General features: G+C 44.1%; 2 protein-coding genes across 4 annotated transcripts in view; one reads left to right on the top strand and one right to left on the bottom strand.

Annotated features, from left to right (window-relative positions):
* The window catches only part of MOB2 (MOB kinase activator 2), a 45,536-nt gene extending 44,009 nt beyond the window's left edge, over window positions 1–1,527 (top strand). For both annotated transcript variants that reach the window (XM_066583114.1, XM_066583113.1), the window contains exon 5: window positions 501–1,527. In XM_066583114.1, the coding sequence (XP_066439211.1) occupies window positions 501–793 (293 nt within the window). In that variant the 3' untranslated portion in view covers window positions 794–1,527. The remainder of the gene's footprint in view (window positions 1–500) is intronic.
* Window positions 1,528–10,045: 8,518 nt separating this feature from the next.
* Window positions 10,046–24,715, bottom strand: part of LOC136582236 (serine/threonine-protein kinase BRSK2) — a 158,194-nt gene continuing 143,524 nt past the window's right edge. Inside the window, exon 20 of one of the 2 annotated variants that reach the window (XM_066583117.1) lies at window positions 10,046–16,170. In XM_066583117.1, coding sequence (XP_066439214.1) covers window positions 15,950–16,170 — 221 coding nt within the window. In that variant the 3' untranslated portion in view covers window positions 10,046–15,949. The remainder of the gene's footprint in view (window positions 16,171–24,715) is intronic. The other variant, XM_066583116.1, reaches the window with a different exon arrangement.

Below are 24,715 nucleotides of genomic sequence, written 5' to 3' on the forward strand. Positions count from 1 at the left end.
TATTACAAAGTGCATTAATATGGCCATACAGAAGTGTATACCCCAACTTGCTTTCGCGGGACAACCCCTTTAAGTCCCTGCAGACTGACTTGGCTTCCTATAGATATGCACTTTTGGGAGAGTTCGCGTAGGTTCACCTCTACAATGGGTGATTATACACAACCTCCTAGAGGAAATGGTTGTTGGAATACTAGCATAATTTTGTTGCATTTTTTGCACTCCATACCAGAAGTTGGATACAAAAAAGTTTTTTGTTTCCAGAACCCCCTCCATTATCTTTGCACAGTGGTCTCTTCCACGAGTCATTTGGGCAGAGATGTCCTGAGTGTTGTGGAAGAGACCACTGCGTGCAGTTATACGGGTGGATGCACACAGTCTATATTGATGTATCTAGGATACTGCATGGATGACGGTTAGATGGATGTGGGAAATATGTGATCTCTGCGCTTCTGTATGTTTTCTGCAATCTATTGACTTGTCTTCTTCTATTCATTGAACAGGCAGGGAATTCCCGAGCTCCTTCGAGTCGTTGGTAAAAAAGATCTGCAGATACTTGTTCCATGTTATTGCTCATATTTACTCAGCCCATTTCAAGGAGATTGTCGCTTTGGAACTACACGGACACTTAAACACTCTCTTTAGTCACTTCCTCCTCTTTATTCGGGAGTTTAACCTACTGGACACCAAGGAGACGGCCATTCTGGACGACCTGTCGGAGATGCTCTTCACGGAGGACAGCAGGGAGGCAGAAGGGGCCACAGGAGGGGCACAGAACCACGTAAAGGAGAGATGAGTTGCCCTCCACACCCCCTCCCCATAAATGTCCCTCTTCCTCTCCTTCCACTGCCCCCCTCCCAGCGTACCCTGACCCCCTATAAAGAGCTGGCTGATCTACTAGCTCAAAGCACAGGGGAAATGGGGTTCTAGGAACTGCGCTGCCGGTTTTGGAGTAGGGGAGAACCATGCCTGTACTACCCCAGCCTGAAGGGGAGCAGACCTCGCTCTCATCTCTAGCAGGATGTTGCACCAAGTATCACCTTATTTTTATTTGTGTCTTGAAATTATTTTTTTTCTCCTTTTTGTTTTCCCTCTCTTTCTATCTTTAATGATCTCCTCCTTCTTTATTCTCTTCTTTACCTCCTTGATCTTCTCCCGTTTCTTTTTATGGGTGGCACTGCCATTTATGGCTTAAGTCTATTATCCTATTGAGAGAAAGTATTTGCTTTTTTTTTTTTTTTAATTTTATTATTTTTTTTTGCCGTGGCTTTGGAAGAATGTTAGCGGCACCTAAGTGGGGTGAGAATAAAGTGGGCTGGGCTGTCAGAGCATAGAAGAGGCCACCTGCAGTCCCCCGCTCCGGAATGAATCAAGGCTCCCATGTCGCCACCCGCCGTGGACATCTGCTCTTCCCCTCTCCCGGAGGAATGCTGGGTGCTCGCCCCTTGTCGGGGTGGAATGATAACGTTGGCTTCTTTTAGTTTATCTGTTAAATAATGATAATATTAATAATAAAACAGATTCTATCAACCGGTGGGTGGGGTTTGTGTGTTGTCCGTCTAGGATCGCGCTAACGTTGGGAAGTCTTCTTCCAACCAGTAAATGTGAAGTCCAGCAATAATCTGCACTAGAACTCCTGTATTATGAAGTTGCTCTGAGGAAAAATACATGAATTATACAGTGAAGTCTATAGATCGGGTTCAGTCTGCCTGGATAGTATACGGAGACTATGGGGAGGTGAATGGATGCACTTCGTTCTATCACAGGCGTAACAGATAAATCATGACTGTAATTCGATTTATCATGTGCTTTTTTTCTTTCCCTAAAGGGTTCTTCCCATCTTCACAGTTAACAGCTATGGAATCCTTTTGCAATATGTGTGTATTGATTGTTTATTTTTTTAAATCATGCACATTGAGTTTTTTTTCTTGTGCATTTAAAAAGCCTCATACTTGGTTTGCTGGCCCTCCTACAATCAAATGTTTTTTTTCTGCTTGCGTCTGTTCCTATTACTGATCAGCTGGTCTTATGAACGTACACAAGCTCAGCTCCCCCTACCCTCTTACGGAGACTGGTGAATTCCACACCAAAATCAGCAATAAAACTGTGTTATGCACACGCACAACAGGGTAGCGCACTGGGGGGAGATGCCATCAGTTTACTCTGATGGCATTTGCTAAGATTTCCGTCCTCCAGTCTGCAGCGCCTTGGAACATCATACATGCATGGAAATCGGCGATTTTTTTAAAAATGAAAACCATTGCAAAGTCTGCAGCCCAACTAAATGTGTGACACATAGAGCAAAAAGGGGTTCAGGTTTCTAAGGCAGCATTCCTAAAGGGGTGTTCTGCAGCAGGGGGCTTAGTGGTACTTGCTGCACTAACCTCAATGACAGCGGCCATAGCAATCAGCTGGTTGGCTGGGATCAGAGTCTCTGCTGATCAGCTATTAGAATTTTTAAAGGTCCTGGAAAAGCCATTTAAATGTGCCTTTTGGTGAACTGTATTACATCAATGTGTCATATGAATGCCATATAATGTACAGTTACCGTCCTTTTACACAATAGGCAGGCATGAATGTTTCTCCAAACGCTCGTTCCCCTGCAGGCTGTGTAAAAGGACCGACAATTGGCCAGTTTCAACAAACTCCAAACTGCTTGCTGATTGGCTGTACACACCTTCTTGGGCATCGGCAGCTGTACGGCCTCTACCACCGAACAGTCATAATTACGTTCCTTCGTTCCAATAAGCTTTTTGTTAGTCCATGTGAAAGAAAATGAAGCGAGCACCAATCTACATAAGTGTTGATGAGTAAAGGACCCTAATTCTTCTTAGAAGCACTGAAAACGGCTACAGTCCATGTGGGAGAACATCCATGCGAAATATACTGGTGGGAAGTGAAAGTGTTAACACCTAAAAACCAAGCGAATATCGGTACATGTAAACAGGCGGCAGTCTATATATGAATGACTGCCTAGTTGCAGTGAATGAAGACGGCCGGAGAACTGATCTCCAGGTCGCTCCGTCTCCATTCTCTGGATAAATATGGCTCCTGCCTGAAAGCACAGGAGTGATTAGTTGGAATGGCTGTTGGGTGCTTTTTAATATCATGCAATTTCCCAGACGGACTGCAGAGTAAGTATGGAGAGTGCTTGCGCGGTGGACACAGGAAGGCTCCAGTCCCCGCAGACCTGGCACAGGTCCATGCAGAAGAGAACGCCAAAGTGTGTTGATAGACAACTGCAGCGCAGATCAGAGTAGGGTGTTGGAGTCATTCGCACCACGAACAATTGTAATCTGATTGCTTGGAGCTGGGCTGCATTCATGGACCCCCATACACTGAACAGTTGACCTGATTTTGCTGCCAGCACCGACTAACCTGCTGTACTGCTACACACGACTGGACACATGTATGGAGAACAGTTGAGTTTTAGTGATGAGTCCCGATTCAGGCTGCAGCAAAGTGATGTTTTGAAGAAAGAGGCCACCCTGCTGTGATTTCAGATCCCCACATAGGTCCACATCCTGCTGTCATGGTTTGGGGAGAAGGGTGGGGGGATCTGTTATGACAGCAGGACTGAGTTGGTGTCCGTTAGAGGCACAATGGCGGTCAGTATGGGAACAGAGTGGACCCTCTTGTCATTCCCTACATGACCACCATCCAAAATGCTATCTTCTAACAGTATAATGCATACTGCAGCCATCACCAGACACTTCGCAAGATGTCGCTACCATGGATTGGCCCGCACGGTCCCCAGATTTATCCCCATCAGCTCATGTCTGGGACATCACATGGCTGCCCACCACAAACTGTCCAACAACTGCCTGCACAAGTCATGCAGAGACCCCAACAAGATAGCCGAACCCTTACCGAGTCAATGCCTGTAAGGACCCCAGCCTGTAGAGGGGCTTGTTTGCGGCACTTCTTACTGAAACCCACACCTGAACTGCATTGAGAAAAAAAAAAGTTAAATCTTCACCATTTCAGTACAGATTGGGCTGCTCCTGATTTTCCATAGCTGAAAACGTGCAGCGATCTTGCATTGTGTGAGGGTGGCTTTAGACTACCTATACCTGCTCTCTGATTGGCCAGAACAGATCATGTGGTCAATCCTGGACAACATTGAACAAAACACAGTGAACGTTGGGTAGTTAGAAAATTGCTCCAGCCATCTTGGACGGCTGAAAACGGGACCCAAAACTAGTGGATTGGCTGGAGGGCACAGAGCTGTAGGTGCTATACCTGCCAATGGGCCAGAAACTTGGTCCAAAACTGGAGGGTCGCTTTTAAGGATCTTCCAATCAACCTTTTGTGCTGGAGCAATGCTGCAACTTCTACCTAATATCACCCGTATAAAGTACGACCTCGACCATAGCAAATGGCTTTATTGTGCTAGGTCAGCAATCGGAGAGGCTGCTGCGCAAATGTGCCTAGTTGTACAGTCTTAGAGGAGAGAATATGGCGATTTAGTAGACTGGGAAAGCTGAGTGAGAACCGCTGTGCAAACTGGAATGGTAGCCATATTGGTTGTCACACAGGTCAACCAGAAAGAAGGGGTTAAGTGACCGTGGGACTTCTATTTATTGGCGATCACATAGTAGGAGGGATAGCCGTACTCAACATGTCTTCCTTCAATGGTTCCATTCGCAATTATATCAGGCTACCTTCACACGGGTGAGCGCGGAATGGGGATGAGAAGCCCGTCTTAATATCGCGTTTGTCAACTTGTGATTTACCTGTGGATGAGAGGCGGTTTTTATGCAAAACTCCTCGCATCACTTCTCTGAAAGTGCGATCCTCCGGTTCTTGTTTCATGCATGCCAGAGGGTCGGCAAGTGTTTCCCATTGCTTTCAACCACCACTCGGGTGCACGGCGTGCAATGTATGGGTGATGCGTTCTGAGTGACACGAAAAAAATAGGACATGCGTTTTTTTGTTTTTTAAACCTCGCAGCATCTCATGTGCATGACTCTATTCGAAAGAATGGTGTTAATATTTTTTTTTCCCTGCATCTCACAACGCACAAAATCCGCACAAGATTCCTGCTCGTGTGAATGCAGCCTTAGGAATGTGTTAGGCCGATTTCACAGGAGCGAATGTGTGTTTTAACGCACCTGCGTGCTGCACTTCAGCAGAATGAACTATGCCTTTTTCGCGCCTGCTAGGCATCCCCATTTGTGCGCAGCAAACAAAGACCCATCAATTGAAATGGCTAGTTAGTTCCAGACGTGTTCTTTTTTTTTTTTTTTATCCCAGCGGTATTTTAGGTTTCCTTCACCCATAATGTGCAGCGAATAGAACCCGTTGATTTCAGTCGGTTCGTTCACACTTCCATATTTTGCACTCGCATCTTGGTCCTCCAAGACAACGCAGCAGGCACTTATTTTCTGCGCATTCGCGCACCAAAGGTCCCCATGGAAATCTGGGGGTGCGCAAATGTGCATGCAATCCGCAAGGATATGCGTGATACACTACGTAATTCCGCTTGTAAAAGAACACGTTAGACTAAATTAGCAATTTCAAGTGATGCGCTTTGTTTGCCGCACGCAAATGGACGTGCCCTGCGGCAGAAAAAGAGCAGCAGAATACACCGATACGCATGCAAAAATGCCTCATTCAGTGTGTGAAAAATTGCACAAATGCGCATACGCATGAAGGAGCCCTCTGTATCTCTCTGCATATTATACGCGCACATTGACTTCTATGGGAACTGTTGGTGCACAAATCCACAGAACAATAGGAGCATGTTTTTTTTTTGCATATCTGTGCAAGGAAAACACAGAAATAGGAACAAGCCCATTAAAATCAATGGGTTCTATTCTCTGCGAAATGCGTGTGCAAATAGGCGAGTTGTTCCCGTCTTTCTCGGGCACAGTTCACATCAGACAGCACATGGACACCCTGTACATATGCCATACGGACAGGTACAGGGTCCAAGTTTTCAAACTTGGACTACAGATCTGAGCGACAAATTGCTCATGTGAACAAATCCATGCAAGTGAAGGGGTTCTTTTCCTGTGTGAGTTTTGTCTGTCGCAGAACTGGATTGAAGTTTCACAGGAAAACTGCCAGTGTGAATAAACCCTGGGGTCATGCAGTCCATTGAAATTCCTCCAAAAGGTGTGGTAGTTAGTAAGCCCAAGATGCACTGAAGATTTCCTCGCACTCTATCGCCATTTTAGCACAATCCTTAACAACCCGAAGGAAGAATGGGAAGCAGTTAAAGAGACCAGGATGGATGAACACAGAACTTACATATATGCTAAAAAGGAAGACAAATATGTTTATCAAATGCAAAGAGGGGGGAATGTCTAAAGAATATAATGCATTCTGCAGAAACTGTAGGGCAAGGGTCAGAAAAGTTAATATGGAGGCTTGCAGGAGAGACCAAAAGCACTAAAAAAAAAAAAAGATTTTGGGATTATGTTAAAAGAAAAGTCAAAGACTCTACAGGATGAAAATGGTGAATTGGTTAAGACTGAAGTTGAGAAGGCCGAACTTTTAAATTCCTATTTTGTATCTGTTTTCTCTCAGAAAGTAGATGTAACATCAACCGATCTTCCCTGTGCTATTGGGAAAATAAATAAATGCAGGCTATCTGTAAGCAGAGAGATTCTGAGGGAACACATAGCTAACTTAAATGAATTCAAGTCTCAAGGTCCAGACGAATTACATCCTAGGATACTAAAGGAAGCAGTAGAGGTAATTGGAGAACAGGAGAAGCCACAGAAGATTGGAAAAGGACAAATGTCCCTATCTTCATAAAGGGGAAGAGGGTGGATTTAGTTAACTACAGCCCTGTGCGCCTAACATCTATACTGGGAAAGATCAAATTACACAGCCTATATGCTGAGAATGGAGTATGTAACCAGAGCCAGCATGAGTTTGTAGCAAACAAGTCATGCCAGACTAATCTGATTTCCTTCTATGACAGAATCACCAACCGGGTTGATCAGGAAAATGCAGTAGATATAGTATACCTTGGCTTTAGTAAAGCAATTGACAAAGTATCTCATACCATTCTTAAAGGGGTTGTCCCGCGGCAGCAAGTGGGTCTATACACTTCTGTATGGCCATATTAATGCACTTTGTAATGTACATTGTGCATTAATTATGAGCCATACAGAAGTTATCAAAAGTTTTATACTTACCTGCTCCGTTGCTGGCGTCCTCGTCTCCATGGTGCCGACTAATTTTCGGCCTCCGATGGCCAAATTAGCCGCGCTTGCGCAGTCCGGGTCTTCTTCTTTTATGAATGGGATCGCTCGTGCAGGATGCCGGCTCCGTGTAGCTCCGCCCCGTCACGTGCCGATTCCAGCCAATCAGGAGGCTGGAATCGGCAATGGACCGCACAGAAGAGCTGCGGTCCACGGAGGGAGCAGACCCCGGCGGCCATCTTCAGCAGGTGAGTATGAAGACGCCGGACCGCCGGGATTCAGGTAAGCACTCTCCGGTTTGTTTTTTTAACCCCTGCATCGGGGTTGTCTCGCGCCGAACAGGGGGGGGGGGGGGGGGGGGGGGGGGTTAAAAAAAAAAAAAAAAAACTTTCGTCGCGGGACAACCCCTTTAATGAAAAAAATGACCTAATCTGGGATTGACAAGGCAACTGTTAGGTGGATTCACAACTGGCTGAGTGATCGTACTCCAAGAGGGGTCATAAATGACTGCACATCCAATTGGAAGAATGTCTCAAGTGGGGTAACACAAGTCTCTATCTTGGGCCCAGTGTTGTTCAACATTTTTATAAATGATCTAGAAGAGGGAATTGAAGGGAAACTGACAAAAAGCTAGGAGGGATAGCTAACACTAGAGAAGAGAGAGAATTCAAAAAGATCAAGCAGTGGCTAGCGACTAACAGAATGGTATTTAACAGGAGGAAATGCAAGGTCCTACATCTGAGCAAGAAAAATGAAAAACAAACCCAAAATGGGAGGAATTGAACTAAGCAGTAACATGAAAAAGACTTGGGTATACTAATAGATATCACAGACTGAACATGAGTCAACAGTGTGATGTAGCAGTAAAAAAGACAAATACAATTCTGGAATGTATTAAAGAAGCATAGAGTCTAGATCACGTGAGGTAATTATCCCACTCTACTCTTCCTAAATCAGACCTCATCTGGAATACTGTGTCCAGTTCTGAGTACCCTAATTTATTAAAAGAAGAAAATACAAAGTGGAGCAAGTTCAGAGAAGAGCTTACAGGAAGGAAAGACTAGAAGCGATATGATGAAATTGAAAGGGAAGAAACACAAATTAAATATTAGAAAAAAAAATTGACAGTGATCAATAAGTGGAACAAGCGGATCAGACTGTGTGGTGAGAAACTATGTCTCTGCACTATCCCCTATACAAGCCATGGCCTACCTGTAGGTCTGTTGCCCTGATAAGGTGTCCCCATTCCACGGTAGCTGTCATCTATTGAGTATCTATAATACCTTGTCTTTGCCACACATCCTATCTCCAATGCTTTTCTCCCATACCTGTAATTCCTAGAATCATCAGGAAAAAGAATACACGGAAGGAGACAATGGGATAATCCTCTCTCTTGTGATAGAGATGTCCAGATCCCAGATAAGACTTACCATCACACTTGTAGGAGGCCCACCTTCATGCTAAATTCACCAACCAGTTCCTTATTAATAGCATGTCTGCACGAAACCTATGCATGTCCATATAGACATTAGCGTGATATTACTTAACATGTAATTGTGCGTGTGTAGTAAATAAAGTGGCCCATCATGGACTATGCTGGATAGCACCATGCATGCCAAAGAGTAGTGCCTAAAACCAATTTGCGCATGCGTACTAAAATTGGACACGACCGCACTTAGTAAGACAAAGTGCTGTCATATGAAAATGCCACTAGACATTGCAAGATATGGCGCACATTCCACTCTCCATGGCATACTTTCTACTAATGTTTGATCTACTTCAGCTGGTATTTCGCTCTATTCATCCTGAAAGTGCCTGGCGAGTTCTCTAAAAGAAGATGCATCGGCCCATCTACAGTGTTGCGAGGAGCATTCTCATTGGACAGTTAAGCAACAGAAGAACATTTTGTGGTGTGGAGGATCCTGGGGACACCTTTTACCTGAGTGTCTTCTGCCAACAGTTAAGTACAGCAGAGGTTCTGTTATGGTCTGCGAATGTTTTACGTGCCATGGTTGCAGTCCGTGGGTTGTAATGGCAAGAACCATGAACCTGGAGGTGTACCTTGACATTCTAGACAATAATGTGCTGCTGACAATGTGGTAATACTCTGGGAATGGTTACCATACTTCCAACAAGACAATGTTCCTTGTTACAAATGTTTTATGTTGGATTGGATGTTCCATGATGGACTCGCCGGCACAGAGTCCCAACCCGAACCCTACTGAACATCTTTGGGATGAATTGGAACATTGAGTCAGGAAATATGAACAGGGTTCATCTTCTTTGAGAGAACTCGTCAGACGTTTTCAGGATAAATGGAGGAAAATCCCAGCTGAAGTACATCAGATGTTAGTAGAAAGTATGCCATGCAGAGGATCCAATGTCATCAAAGGAGACCCAACTAACACAAATTTTGATTCTTGCTGAGTTGTCCAATTACTTTTGGTAGGATAATGTACTTCGGGATATTTTGTTGCCTCCTTATGACATATGCCGTGATTTGCATAAGAGGAAGGCAGCGTGACGTGAGCTCCACCCAAGGTCACCGTGTAGCCCCAAACTAAGATTGCGTTGCCATATTGCCCACAACATGACCATTTTTCTGGAAATAAGCAGAACATGTACTTGTGCAGGATCCATGTATGGTAGGGATGGGGAAGGGGGGGGGAGAAGAAATCTGCTTTCTTATGGCTAGTAGTGGCCAAAAGTTTGTGAACCCCTTGTAAAGTAACCTGTCATGTCAAGACATTGAACATCATTTGGACTATGATGCCGAAGCTTTGTTACCTTGTTGTAAAATGCCAAGCTTACGTACGTCCATTCCGATGGATCCATGTTTGTGAGGGCCAAGTACTCCCCCACGTGAAATAACCACACCAGAGCACGTCGGGTACATACTGAACAATTTTATTGGCTGTTTTCAGACGTTCACTTTTTTTTTTTGTTCTTAGAACGCCAATGCGGGTGGGTAACATGCCGCAGTGTGCGCCCACTGGCTTTACAAAACACACAAGGGGAATATTGCTGTCCAGATGCCTACCACCACCATTCCCACCCTGGAGCCATGCGTGTTTGGTCTCCAGGGGGTAATGGGGTGTAATACTGTAAAATGTGCAAGTGTAGAAAGGCAGGAGGTCAACAGAACATTGGCATCAACTCTTTCAGGAAACCGGCACAATTGAAAGAGTTGTGTTGGGTCACGTGCCCTGCCCTTACATCTCTCCTGCCCCAAGAATTCAGCACCTCATAGTACATAATACCCTCTGATCGTCATCGAACATATATACAATGGAGTAGATATTAAAACCGTAGGGACAAGAGAGAACAAGGAGGGAGCTCGGTGTAGACCAAAGATTGAGCCTTTGTTTTAGTTTGTGAACCTTAAGATGGCGGCAAAGATGTGTTTTTCTCCTGCTGTACCATAGATAAGTATTGTGCTGTCTCTCCCATTCACAGAACATATTCTCAGAAAATCAGATTATTTACATACCAACGGAATCATTCATTGCAAACGTGATCCTCGTACAGCTAATAGCTTAAATATATATATTTATATTGTATATATAAATAACAGAGACTTTCACACCACACACTGTGCGAAAGGCCCGTGGAGCGTTGTGCTGCGTACAACGGAGAATGCAGAGCGTGGTGCGGTATGTATACAGTCTGCAGACCGGCGGGACCTGGATCTGTATACTATACCATTTAAGCATTGCAATTTTTTGTATATCCATGCACATGGCCTCTCCCTGGGGGTTACTGAAGGATGGGTATTGATCCCATTCTCGTAACTTCTACGTATGGATGTATTAATGATGCACACAGTGCAAAGTGTAACCTGCAAATCTCAGTCCATCTGCAAATATTTCAAGCTGGGCCAGTATCTGTATGGCTGGGGGAATGGTCATAACCCCCTCCCCCCCTGTAAATAGTTTGCCCTCCGTTACCAAAAAATGGCCTTTTATGCCCATCAATAAATTTAGTTTTTGAATTGCTACAGTTTTGACCTATTAGGAGAAAATGTTTAAGGTTTTTTTTTGTGTGTGTGTAGGACTACCTACTAATATATGGGATCATTTAGGATCGGTGGGGGAACCTCATAGCAAGTGTTCACTTTTCCTGCAGAGAAAATTAAGTATTGCATGATGCCCATAGAAAAGCATGGATTGTCCATGTAATGCCCAATCATGACTGCTCTCTCCTCCGGCTAAATCATGGATGGTCCAAATGAAGGGCTCCCTTCTATTAACTCAATGCTTTTATAGGGTATTTAGAAATGGGATTTCGGAACCAGTCTATCCAAATAAATAAAGAAGCATAGGGTAAGTTTGCTAGCAGTAAGTGTAGAAGAGCAGACTAGTGCACAGTAAAGACCAGCAAAGGGAGATAGAAGCTTTGCTCCAACACTGTATCATCTATGACATGTGCTAACTTTATCCCCCCATGATCTTACAGTAATACCCCATTTACACTGACAGATGATCGCTCAAACGATAGTTTGAGTGACAGTTTTGAGTGATCATCTTTGCATAGTCTATAGTAGCTAACTAGCTACTAAAGAGCTATGCAGGCAGGACAGGACACTGCTACAATCGCTACGAGAACAATACAGCTGTTCTACATAAGCAAACAGCTGCATTGTTCTCTGTGGTTACAGCTTGCGTCCCGCTGTGAACTACCAGCGGGACACGAGCTGAAAGAATCTTAGCAGCACTGCCGACTGTGATAATAGCCTGCACTGCTGATAAGAGTTCATCGCTCAATTCTAGAAAACTAGAATTGAGTAAGGAACGAATCGTGCACAAAAACAGCACAACATCCATGCATTCAGATGCAATAGTTATCACTCAAAAGACGGCTTTGAGTGAATTTGGAGCGATTGAACATTGTGTCTAAATAGGCATTAAGTAATATGTCAGATGCCCATTGGAGCTATATTCAAGCCACACTTGAGAATGACTCCCAATGAGGAACTGGAACGTTGCTGTAAGACCACGGGGGAATAAACCTTGTAGATCTAGTATAGGATTGCCACTTTTTCTCCTTTGCGGTTTTCCAAATCGGAAACTGTTAGAAATACATTCGCATTCACTACGATTTTTACTTGAGGGAAGCACTTTTCCGCCATCACTGTAAATATTGCTATTCTGCTGAATATAAAGAATGTCCTAAACCCGCCTATACAGCAGGAGATGCTGAGCAGACTGCTAAGGTGATGAGGTTCATTATAAAGGCTGGTTCACATCAGCGCTAGGGGTTTCTATACTCCTGCTCTGTTCCGAGAGCAGGAAACAGCAACCCCTAGTCGGATCGTTCAGTATTAGCACGGAACACCACCTAACTGACCTATTGATTATTATGGGGTATATTCGGTTTCTGGGTAGCTGGTATTGCACAGAATAAAATAGTGCAAATTAGCGGAAATCAGCACTGGAGGTTCCAAACCTTCAACGCTGATATGAACGAGACCTTAGTTGTATTTTATGCACAACTGGTTACCATGAGCTGAAGAGTCGAGCTCGTAGTATCAATCCTTGATTGACAGCCTTCCTTGTGTTAGTGTGAAATACAGAAATGGCTGCCAATCACTGATAGGACATCACATTGGAGTCTTTAGTCCAGAAGTAACAGGAATTTAAAGGGACACTAACCTTTCAAACAACCTATGCTCGTTTAATAGCCTGTGTGTCACATCAATCTTGTAATATACTTCGATTAAAAATGTTGTTTTTACTACTTTCAATCAAGTTTGAAGTGGCTGCCACCAGGGGTCTCCCTTCAAGCTCTTCTGCAATCCACTGCCTGTTGTTAGGCTTTTGTTATGCATTGGGCATTACTGGGACGCTGGAATGTTTTCTTACCTGTGAGGGAGGAAATATGTTCACAGGCTACTCCTGGCACTCACTGGCTCACAGGTCTGTAGACACACACTGTGTTTGCAATCTCCACATTCTCTGCCTCTGTTGTTGTTACAGTACATGTGTTTTGTGCATATTACTTTGGGTTTACTAACTATTTGGCCAGAGACTCTCTGAATGCCCAACTCCTACAATTGTCCTGAGACAGCAGAGGGGTGAGCATTCACATACTGCCTCCATCTAGATTGGTCCAGAGACAGTGCAATGCATCATAGGAAGTGAGGGGAAAGAAGTACAAGACAGTGAGCTACTGGCAGATTGGTAGGCTTGTGACATGCTCCCTACTTGGAAGTGGATTGCAAACAGCAGAGAAATAGGAGAGACCACCTGAAAATCAGAAGTTATAAAAATGAAACACGGTGCAAATAGCTGCAAATGAGCAAGTAAGGAGAATATGGTGTATTTTAGAAAACTTACGATAGGTTCACTTTAAATAAATAACTTATAGGTTATCGTGTATCTTTTTTTTCACATCAAACTGTATATCAATCTGCTCAGCTCCTCCTGCTGTGTAAGGTACTACCTGCAGATCAGTTTGCATGTTTTATGTGTCAGGTTCCCTTTAACTCCCTACTGAATCCCTTCTACTACAAAAATCAATGGTTCTAATATGAAATTGGCCCTAAACGCTATGCGGCTGAAATTGGGAAATTGCAAATTAAAGGGATTCTGTCAACAGGTTCATGAGGTTTTTGTGTTCCTAAACATGGAGGCGGGCTGTACTGGCTTCTTCCCACCCACATCATGCAGATTGACAGCTCTCTCCCCTTTTGTATAGGGAGAGAGCTGTCACTTTGCATGCTGTTGGTGGGAAAAGGCCAGCCCGGCCACTTTCATGATTCGGGAGTAAAATGTCATGAACCTGGTGAAGCTAAAGGCAATAAGCCTTCCGCCTCTCAGACGGGATTATATAGAGGCATTGTGTTAGGCATCCACAACTCCATGTACTGCTGTGATTCTTCCAATGCCGCATGTAGGCAGAGCGCTGTGTGCAGATGCATATACATATAAGAACATATGTAAACACTGTTTGCAATGCTTGTGTGCTGCTTGGCTCCGCATATCTCCACCTGCCATCCGCAGCAGCGATCCACCGGCCCGTCTTGCAGTTAGCAGTTAATAATTTAAACACAAAGGATTAACACCCGACCCCTAAACTTACAAACCTTATAAAAATAGCCCCAATATTTCACATTATGCAACAGGACATGCCAACCCCCCTGTTTACATCCCCCAGAAATCATTCCCCACCCCACAAGATGATGAAGAGCTGAATACTAGGGCACTGCCCTATATGGGGGGTGGTGGGGGGCGGGTTTTCGGTACAGAACGCAGCTCCTTTTATAACCCTCTCTGGATGTAGCAGTGTGTTGTATGCACGTGTATGTGTGTCTACGTGTAAACATAATTAACCCCTTAAATACATTCAGCATTTAAAAACCCTTAATATAGTCTATTAACCCCTTTTCAGCCTGAAGAGCTTACACGCAACCATAGGCATTACATTATGGTTCTCGGTTTCTTGAGTGGTGCAGCTAAGCAGGTCTTCAGGAGTAGAGTTATCATTAAGGTAATAGTAACGAGAACTTCTCATTTACCTTCCTGGGATAGAATCATGAATTCTGACTTTTTTTTAGTTTTTTTTGATTCAATAGTATTACTACTTGATGGTAACCCAACTCCTGCTTTGCCTTATTGCCCATCTCAGGAAGAGAGATGTCCCTGCTGCAGGCTTCGAGGAGGATGGCAGGCGGCAGGGTTGAGTCAGGGTCATCTTCTGGCCAGGCGGACAAGATATAGGAGGAGATGAAGGGCGGCTGGTTAGCTTTTTGGGATAATTCCTGGGGGAGGTAAAGTGAGGAAGAACACACATGCAAGAGAGAAAGCATGGAGAAAATAGCAAAAAGAACAAAAAAAAAAGGTCGCAATTAAGTGACCAAAAATGGAACGGGCATGGAGAAGAAGAAAAAAAAGAAAACGTCATAGAGAGATGAAATGGAAAACAAACATACAGGACAGAGAAAAAAAAAAGTCATTAGTTTGGGAAAGTTGACCCAAGCAGGCTGCAGCCAGCAATGATTGTGCTCCGAGCTCTATATACATATTTATAGCCGTATATACACAAACATTCAGTGTCCTGACTATAAAATGATGCACTGATAACTAGTACTAATACTGGCGGTGTGTGCTACAATATATACACACGTCTATATGTATTTACAAAGCCGAAGATACATATATATATATAGACTTAAGATAGATCCACAGTCCAGTCCTATCTACATTCTGGTATGATGGAGCAGATGGAGGAGAACCCAGTTGGATTGATGAAGATGATGGTCTGGAAATGGTTGAGATTGTTCATACAGCAACGTAACATAGTGAAGAATTCACCCTGTGCTCAATGGATATTGCAGATTAGCTACTTAAAGGCAATGACATCTGATGGAGCACATCAGGGTAAGGCAACCTGTAGCTCTGGCAGCTGCTGTAGCACTACAAGTCTTGCTCCGCTCCATCTACGTTGCTACTTAAGGGGGGGGGGCTTCTTCAGACTTGTGGTCCTACAAGAGCTGGAGAGCCAGATGTTGCCCGATGACGTAATCACAGCATACAAGACAGTAATGGTTGAACAATGTCACTGTGTGTACTACAGGCATATGAGAAGTGTACCAATTGCAACATTCTCCATGACTATATAGAAGGTCCATGGGCGGCACTACAGGTTATTCTTCAGAGAGTGTATTACAGGAGACAGTTCCTATAGTAGCACTCTGTGACAATGCCACCTGGTGTTCACTGAGTGTATTGCAGGGCATACTCCCTGTATCATTGGGCTTTAGTGACATCTTGAGGTCACAGTAGAAAATTCCTCTGTTATGTGCCCTGTTTGCTGGGGGAAGCAGGGACGGGGGTCTCCTGAGTGATGACGGGGCTGGTTTTCCTGGCTTTCTCCTTCCCGCTGGCTCCCAGGGGCCCCTGCTCCTTATCACTTGGACGCTGCTTGTTGAGGGGCCCAGGGGCGGGAGAAGCGTGACCGTTCTTCTCGTCTGAAAAAAGTTGTTTAAGTACGTCAAAGAAGTTACTGATTGGGCGGCCTAGAGATAGAAAGAAAAACAGGGAAGGGAGAGAGGGGGGGAGGATAAGAGACAGGCGGAGAGAAAGAGACAGAGAGAGCGGGAAAGAGTCGAGGAGAAAGTCTCAAAATGAACCCATTGCCCTTGCATACAGGAGGCCACCATTCTGTCTTCCATTGGAGGTTGTACATTCGGAAAAAACGATCTTGAGGGAATTAATAAACTACCTACTTCTAAAAGTGAATTGGTAGGTGGCCTTTGTAAGAGTCTTGATTTCAAATTCAAAATGGCTGCCACTGCTGTATGTGGGCGACGGGTACACTTTAAAGAAAGGGTTAAAGAGAGAGAGAGAAAGTGTGTGGGGGGGGGGGCAAAATGGCAGATAGATGGTGAGAATAAGGCTAATGGGCTAGATTCTGCATGAAAGGATGAAGGGAGAAACAAAATTACAACTAAGGCAAAAAAAAACTAATGGAGTAAAGGCTCTCTTCCAAATAATCGACCCCAGTGGTCCTCGAAACGTTCGTTCACTCGCTAATCAGGCCACGTAAAATAACCAATGATCAGCGATGAAAGAGGAATGTTGAAGGGGGGGATGTACGGCTGACCTCGGGGGATGAACGATCATCGTTCGTCCCAATGGCAACCATTCTCGGCGTCTGAAAACAAAATGATTGGCCGTTGACGGGATTTTTGGTCGGATTTCACTTACATCAGGCATTTACAGGCCTCTGTAAATGGACCTTAGGGCTAAGTTCACCAGTGTCGCAGCAGACACTGGAGGTGACATCCGGCCAGTAATGTCCCCTAGAGGCCGGTACCGCTATTTATTTTATGTTGGCCATATTAATGGCCGGTAAAAATGATTTCCTGGTGTCAGTACCTCCTGCCGAGCAGCGAGCGTTATAACTCAGTCTGAAGTTATGGTCAAGATGCCGATGCAGCACTCAAAAAGAATCCTCACTCCTCCAGGGGTGGTCATCTGCATATAGTATGTGCTGGAACATAGACGGCAAGAGAGGAATAAGGATCTCCTCTACGAGTGCTGCAGCGGCAGCCTAACCAGAACTTCAGAGTGAGTTCCTACTGCTATGGTTGCTGCCCAACCAGAAGTTTAGGGATGGGTCCCTGTTACTAATAGGGGCCACTAATGGGAGCTTTGTTACTACTGGAGCCACTAAAGAGGGCTACTATTACTGCTGGAGCAACTATGGGAGCCCAATTACTACTGAGGCCATTGGAATAACAGAGGTAACCATGCGCCCCTTTTACCTTAGCTGGCATTTTTCAACGACAAAGCTGGCAACCCTGGTAGACACAGATTTGAGAGTAAGATTCTGCGCCAAAATTTGCATCAAGAACCAATGACAGTCTTAATCCCATGCATGTAAACAAAGTGTCCACAATCCCATTCAGATGTTACTACTTTATGTTGCCCTCAAATAGGACATCATAAACCTGATGCTGTAGTCCCTTCCAGGCAGTAACTAATAAAAGATGTAGTGCATGAAATTAAAATATTCTAAAGTGCCAAAAGTCATGGGATAGGAACTGAAATTGTCTAGGATCTCCTCTAGCCTGGTGAAGTGCAGCAACTTAATGTGGCATTGATTCCTCAAGTGGATGGAAGATGTCTGGAGGGATGTTGAGCTATGCTGTCTTGACAACCATCCACATCCTGCATCTACAAATACAACGTAAATGGACCTGTCCACCACATTCCATAAATGCTCAATTGGGTTCATGTCAGGCAAATGTGCAGGCCACACCATTGATAAGAACTCTCTAGAATGCTCCTCAAACCAATTGTGGATCCAAATGCATAATGCATTATCCCGCTGGAATATCCCATCATTATGAGGGTACATGAAATCCATGAAAGGCTGCAACTGATCTTAAAGCAGTGAAATATACTGGGAACCAGTCAATAACGTCATTACATGGACCAGTGTTCCCAACACATGCCATGAGGACACACACCACGCCAGTAGGGAACCACCAGCAGCCTGCACAGTTCCTTCTTGACAACTATGGTCTTCATGGGGTCTGTGCCACACACGAACCCTACCATCAGCCAACAATTGGTACCGTGACTCATCGGCTCATGCCACATATTGCCAGCCCCCTAGAGTCCATTTATCAACCTCACGAGCCAAGGTGAGATGCCGTGTCCAATGTTGTGGTGTTAACAGAGGTTCTCTGGTGGGTCTTCTGCCCCCATATCCCATGGAAACTAAAGAATGCTGTTCTGACCTATAGGGTATGCATGTGGGGCCTCCTGCATTGAATGCCGATGTGATTTCTGCCGAAGTCACTTGCCTGTTTGCATGGACAATTCTAGCCAGACGCCACTGGTTGCTATTATAAAGCATCCACAGGCAGTCATTGTGCTGTCTACTGTGGGTGGTAATGCCTTCTATGATGTATTCCCGGCACATATGTGACACGGTAGATTGAGAAATGCTAAATGCATTCAAAACTTCAGAAAAGAAATGCTCCATCCGTCTGGCACCCACTGTCATGCCTCGTTCAGCTCCAATAATTCAAGTCACCTTGCTATGAGCATTCTGTCCAGTGTTCCATCTCAGTAATCAGTTAACACCCCACAAATTATACAAGTATGGGAGTTCCCAAGCCATCACCGGAGGTAACGCTGCTTCAGAAACAATTTGCATACTGCTATCCCATGACTTTTGGCACATCAGTGTCTGGCTCCCAAGCATTCCCCTAATTCTAGACAACTCAAATTTCCACATTGACAAACTCAGCCACAGTGCAGCTATATACAGATTGCTATAGACATCCAAGGCACCTATGAACAAGCAATCAGACAGTGTTTGGGGCTGCATTTTACACCTTTGGGGCAAATACATACGTCTGTATGCGCAACTATGCTCACTGCTATGGAGCATAGTTGCGCATGAACAGGGTTTTTTTTCTTTTCCTTCTCGGGTCGTTCAAACTCCGCGCCATAGTGTAGGAAAATAACAGCGGGAATGTTAGGTCCTGCCCCATCTGTTCTCGCCCGTACTATTAACAACCGAGAATCCCGCTAGTGATAACGAAACCATTGAGATCAGTGACTTTAGGCCTCATGTCCACGGGCAGGTTGGATTCTCCATGCGGAAGCCTTCAGCAGAATCCAACCCTGCCCCCAGAAAAGTGATGGATTAACGTTCGTCGCTCGGTCGTTGGTTCACGTTTACTGATATTCCGTTATGTAATTGAGAGAACTTTGCTAAATTCTGGTAAAAAGAAAAGAAAAAGAAAAAAATTGCATGCTGAGATAATATAAGGAAGGGCGGCGTTAAGAGATCAGTGATCGGAGGGTGGATGGGGAGGAGAAGAAGTACAGGAGGGGGACAGATAGATGTGGCAGAAGGAACACCGATATGCAGAGACAGCCATAGACATATGAGACAACATGACACAAAACTCTAGAAGAATGCGGAGCGTGGAACATCATACAAGCCATCGTTCAGCTCTGTAGTCAATGGACGTTGCAGATCGCCGCAGCCTTTAGAGCCACCGAGCTGAATGACGCATGAAGCGGAAGTGACAGAAATGGCGCCATTATTTCGAAGGCGTGAGAAGCGTGTTGGCACAGGGTAAAAAAGCAGCAAATGGGGTGAGGAAAGCGGAGCAGGAGCTGATTATATAGTGTGTGACGGTGGCCGCGGGAAGAGTGTCTTGCCTATACTTGCAGATTATTGAGGGATGGGATATATGATTTCCATTAGAAAATGTCAAAATGAGTTTTCGTCACTTTGTCCTGCTGGTTTGGATGTGGTTGGGAGGTAATAATGGCTGGCTGCGATGTAAAAAAAAAAAAAATGGCGTTCTTCTCCATAGCAACCAATCCCAGCACAGCTTTCATTTGATATCAGCAGTGTGGGAAATCAAAGCTGTGCTGTGATTGGTTGCACAGATTTTCTTTTAGACAGCTTTTATAAAAATGAGGCTACTTTTCCGTGGCCCCTCCCTGTATTATTGGTAACAGGGAAACAATCTGTAACCATTAAAGGATGTATTATGTGCATCCTAAATGAAATACTTGTATTCGTAAAGCTAGAGCTACATAGCGCAGCTGAAGACCGCAGTCTAGTACTGCAACATCGCGAACCAATATAGTTGCGGTGTAACCCTAGGATATGTTCACATGGGATGGATTAGCCGCGGATTATCCTTATGGACCCTCGGCAAGGAAAATCCCCAGCATTTACAGAAGCAGCAAAGTACATGAGATTTTCAAAATTTCATTCTCATGCTGCGATACGGAATTTAACCCTTTCCAATCCACTTTCTTCAGACATTCTGATTGAAGGCTGTACAGTTCCAATGTCGGAAGACGTCCGGCAGGGTATTCTTACTGTATATTACTGGCCGCATGTCCCATACCGCAGTACTGGCTCTAGCCAGCAGATGGCGCCATTGTATAATGGCTGAAAGAGAAAACCCCCTAGGAAACCCTGAATCCAAAATTGGATTGCAAAGGGTTAAACCTGCAGGAATGTCAATTATAGCGAAAGACTTCCACACCGAATTGCGCAGCAAATAATGCATTTTTGTCCTGCAAATGTTGTACTGCGGATCTGTCGCGGAATGTCCGCAGCGGACATTCCACAGAAAATCCATCCCGTGTGGACAGACTATTAAGGTGAACACTGGGCATAAAAGCAACCAGCATCTCAGGGCTTAAACAGATGGGCACATGCACTAATACGCTTGCCGCTCGAACTACACGTTATTGAGTGCGAGTTTAAAAAAAAATAAAAATTGGGAAGATACGTTCTGCCCGATTTTTCCCACACGTAGAGAAACTACATGCAAGAAAGATAGGGCAAGTCCTATCTTTTCTGGTGTGTAGTATTAACACGTGAGAATCCCGCTAGTGAAAACAAAACCATTGAAAATAATGATTCATTTTGCCCATTTTGCGGCCAACTAAATCATGCAAAATGGGACAAAATAACGCCAATGTGAAGATGCCCTTACACAGTGAAAGCTGCTCTGTGATTGGTTGCTGTGGGCAGCAAACAAAACTTTCCTTTTAGACAGATTTCATAAATGTGCCCCAAATGTTTGTTCTTCTTTGTTTATGGCTCCATGGCAACAGACAACAATCTGTTAAGGCCCATTTAGACAACGATTCTCACTCAAAAGGCACCTTTTGAGCGATAACCGTTGCGTCTAAATGCACGAACATCATGCAGTTTTCGTGCACAATTCATGCACAATTAGAGCGATGAAATCTTATCAGTGGTGCAGGCTGTTATCACAGTCGACAGCGCTGATAAGCGTCTTTCAGCTCATGTCCCGCTGGTAGTTCTCTGTAAGTGTGGAAAACAATGCAGCTGTTTGCTTATGCAGAACAGCTGTATTGTTCGCCAAGCGATAGCGGCGGTGTCCCGCTCTGCCTGCATAACTGTATAGTAGCTACTTATCTACTATAGACTATGCAAAGATGATCGCTGAAAACTGTCACTCAAACTGTCGTTTGAGCGATCATCTTTTAGTGTAAATGGGGCTCTACTTCCTCGATGGACCATAGTCTGTTGCTAGGGAATAACTGAGTGAAATTTGGTCAGGAAGGTTGAAGAGGGTATTGATGAAGCAACCATGGAATGACATATTTAGAAAGAGTAAGAAAATTGCCAATCACATATCCGAGTCGTGTGCGTGCCCAGAGCGTCATGATGGAGAGGGAACATTTTCCATAGTCTGGGAAGCGTCTCAGTCAAACAGGTGGAATTCTTGCCACAAATTTGATGGTTTCTAATTTTGGGACCATGAAAATCCCGGTGCATGGTGTTTTAATTAACGTCCCTCCAATGTTAACATTTATGTACTAGTAGATTCTATTCACATCTATTGTGTGGACCTGTTTGTACTAAATGTTTTAAATGGAGGTCTGCTTTAGGCCCATTTATTGGAGATGCGACTATTTTTTGTTTTTTCGAAATATGATCGGTTTTTAAAATTTTTGGTCAATACAGTCATATGAGGATTCGAGGATTTGTTTTTTTGCTGGATGAGTTCTAGTTATCAATGGTACCAGATACAATGTATTGAACAGCTTTTAAACATTTCTGAAATGGATAAAAAAGCAATTGCGCCATTTTTTTTGCGTAGCACAATTGACTTGTTAAGGGTGGTTTCTGCGCTCGGGGTTCTGCTTTTCTCCTACTGTTTGGGAGCAGAAAAGGGGAATCCCTGCGGCTGAACCCCTCCGTCTCTGGATGGAACCGTCTGCTTTCTGCTTAGCTGGAAGTAGCAGTGCAGATGTGAAACCGGTCTAACTCTTCTGTGGCAGTGATATGAAGTTTATGGGGTTTTTTGTTGCACTACGTAAAAGACTTTTAAAAAAAAACTTTTTTAAAAGACGAAAAATTGCTTTCTGTCACCATCTTCTGACCCTCGCAGCTTTATTTTGCCATTGATAGGGCTGTGTGAGGGTTTTTTTTGTGGTGTGAGGTGTAGTTTATATTCTGGTACTTTTTAGGTGTATCTATGACTTTTTGAGTGGATTTCATTAAATTTTTACTTGGGGTGACCAAAAAAAGCATAGTTCTGGTATTGTATTTATTTCTAACAATGTTAACTGTGCAGGATAAATGTCATATTTTAATTGATTTTTTTTCTTTGTTTTCATTTTTTTACATTAAAACTGAATTTTTTTTTTAAACTTTGAATATATTAAAAAATCTTTAATAAAGTATTACTTTTTTTGGCTCCACTGCATCACTTGAACTTGCAATTGTTTCTACAATATACTGCAATACTTCAGTACTGCAGTCTATTGCACTTTCAAAGACATCCTATTAGGTTGTGCCAGCTGCAGGGCTTAATAGAAAAAAGTCCATGGCAGGCCAGAGGAGCCTTTACAAGTTGCCACTCTACCATAGCAACTGAAGCCTGCAATCTTTTAATGTGGAGAGACATTTAAATGCTGTGGTCAGCACCGACTGAGGCATCTAAAGCGCTAAAGGATGGAATGGACTTTATCTCTGATCCTGGCTGCTGTGACCGGGTGTCAGCTATCTCTGACAGCCAGCACCTGTGCATCCAAAGTACATGCACATCGGATGTTGCAAAGGAGTTAGTAGTATCATTTGTAGATGATGGTTTGTCAAAATTGTTTACTGTCAAAAACTCCCTGACTTTCTTGCCAATCGCAACCAATCCCGAAAAACAAAAGCTGCGCTGCTATTGGCTGCTATTGGAAACAAGTCTACTTTCTCCCCTAGACAGTTTTTGAGTGTGCAGCAGATGTTAGAAGCATTGGTGTCATGCACAGGTATCATTATGTCCTGTGAGGGCTAGACCAAGACATTAGACGCCTTTGCAGGAGCCCCGTTACTCCTTGTAGTGATTCTAAAGACATCTCGGTGATCTACGATGCGGTTCACTGCTTGTAATGTTGATTTCAGAGAAATAAAGTGACTGCCAGGAGCCATATGCAGGGAAATAACAGATTAGGGGAAGATGGAGATGCCATCATGAAGGATGGATGGTGGGAAGTGAGAACAGAAGGTAAGATGGAAAGTGGATGGATTAACATGAAAGCCGAATAAACAGAGGGGACCAAGAGTGATGGATGGACAACGTAAGAGGACTTGAGACAGGAAAGGGAGGGATGACAGAGACAGGAGTTAAGACGGGAGGAAAGAAAGAAAGAAAGAGGCCAGGCATATAGTTGGAGAGCCGCAGATGTTAAAATTACAGGTTTTCGAAGGGTCCTCACCATGAGGAAAACGGTTCCGCCCCATTTTATCTGGGAGAAGGGCAATGGTTTCCATAATGTGCATCTCTAACCAGCTAACGAGCCAAGATCTAGGACAGTCCAATCATGCAAGGAAAAGTTCAGGCTTCTGCGCATATATGGAGAAAAGCAGCTGGTGGCTATAGATTGGGACAGGGCACGAGGGGCTATGTCACTGAGCACGGGGCACTTTCTAATGGTTTTTTTTTTAATAATTTTCCTTTAAAAAAATGGCAGCCATGACTTATAAGGGACCAACTCATCAGACCCCGACTCTCTTCCAATAGCACTTCTATATGGAATCATTCTGCAGCGGACACATCTCACTGCGTAACTAGAGAGAAGTGCTCTTCACAAGTGTAAAAAAAAGTTGATTTAGTGCCCCATTAGGAGTTGTAATGGCTGCCATATTGGTTGTCACCAATCTTTGCAAACTGCGGATATAATTAAAGGGGTTTTCTATTTTGTTCCCATAAATCAATTCATTGTATAGTATAATGTTCGGCAATTAAGTGCTCACCATTTTAAAGATGTGTGCTTGCAGTCAGTGAGTGGAGATATTATATTCTTGATCTGGCTGGACCAACTCACAGAGACAGGGGGACAGATGAATCGGTGGGCTCTGAGTCAGGAGTGGACCTCCAGCCTACACTTTCCACATAAGTAGCACTATATACAGGAAAGCGGCATATCAGACAGCCTACACCTCTATGTCAGGAACACGCTAGTTTATGTATATGCATAGGCTGGCTGAGATGGCATCTAGGCACTTGCGGAAGTGGACATGGACATGCTGCAGAATTA

This window comes from Eleutherodactylus coqui, chromosome 11, assembly GCF_035609145.1.
Source record: "Eleutherodactylus coqui strain aEleCoq1 chromosome 11, aEleCoq1.hap1, whole genome shotgun sequence".
Classification (NCBI taxonomy): Eukaryota; Metazoa; Chordata; class Amphibia; order Anura; family Eleutherodactylidae; genus Eleutherodactylus; species Eleutherodactylus coqui.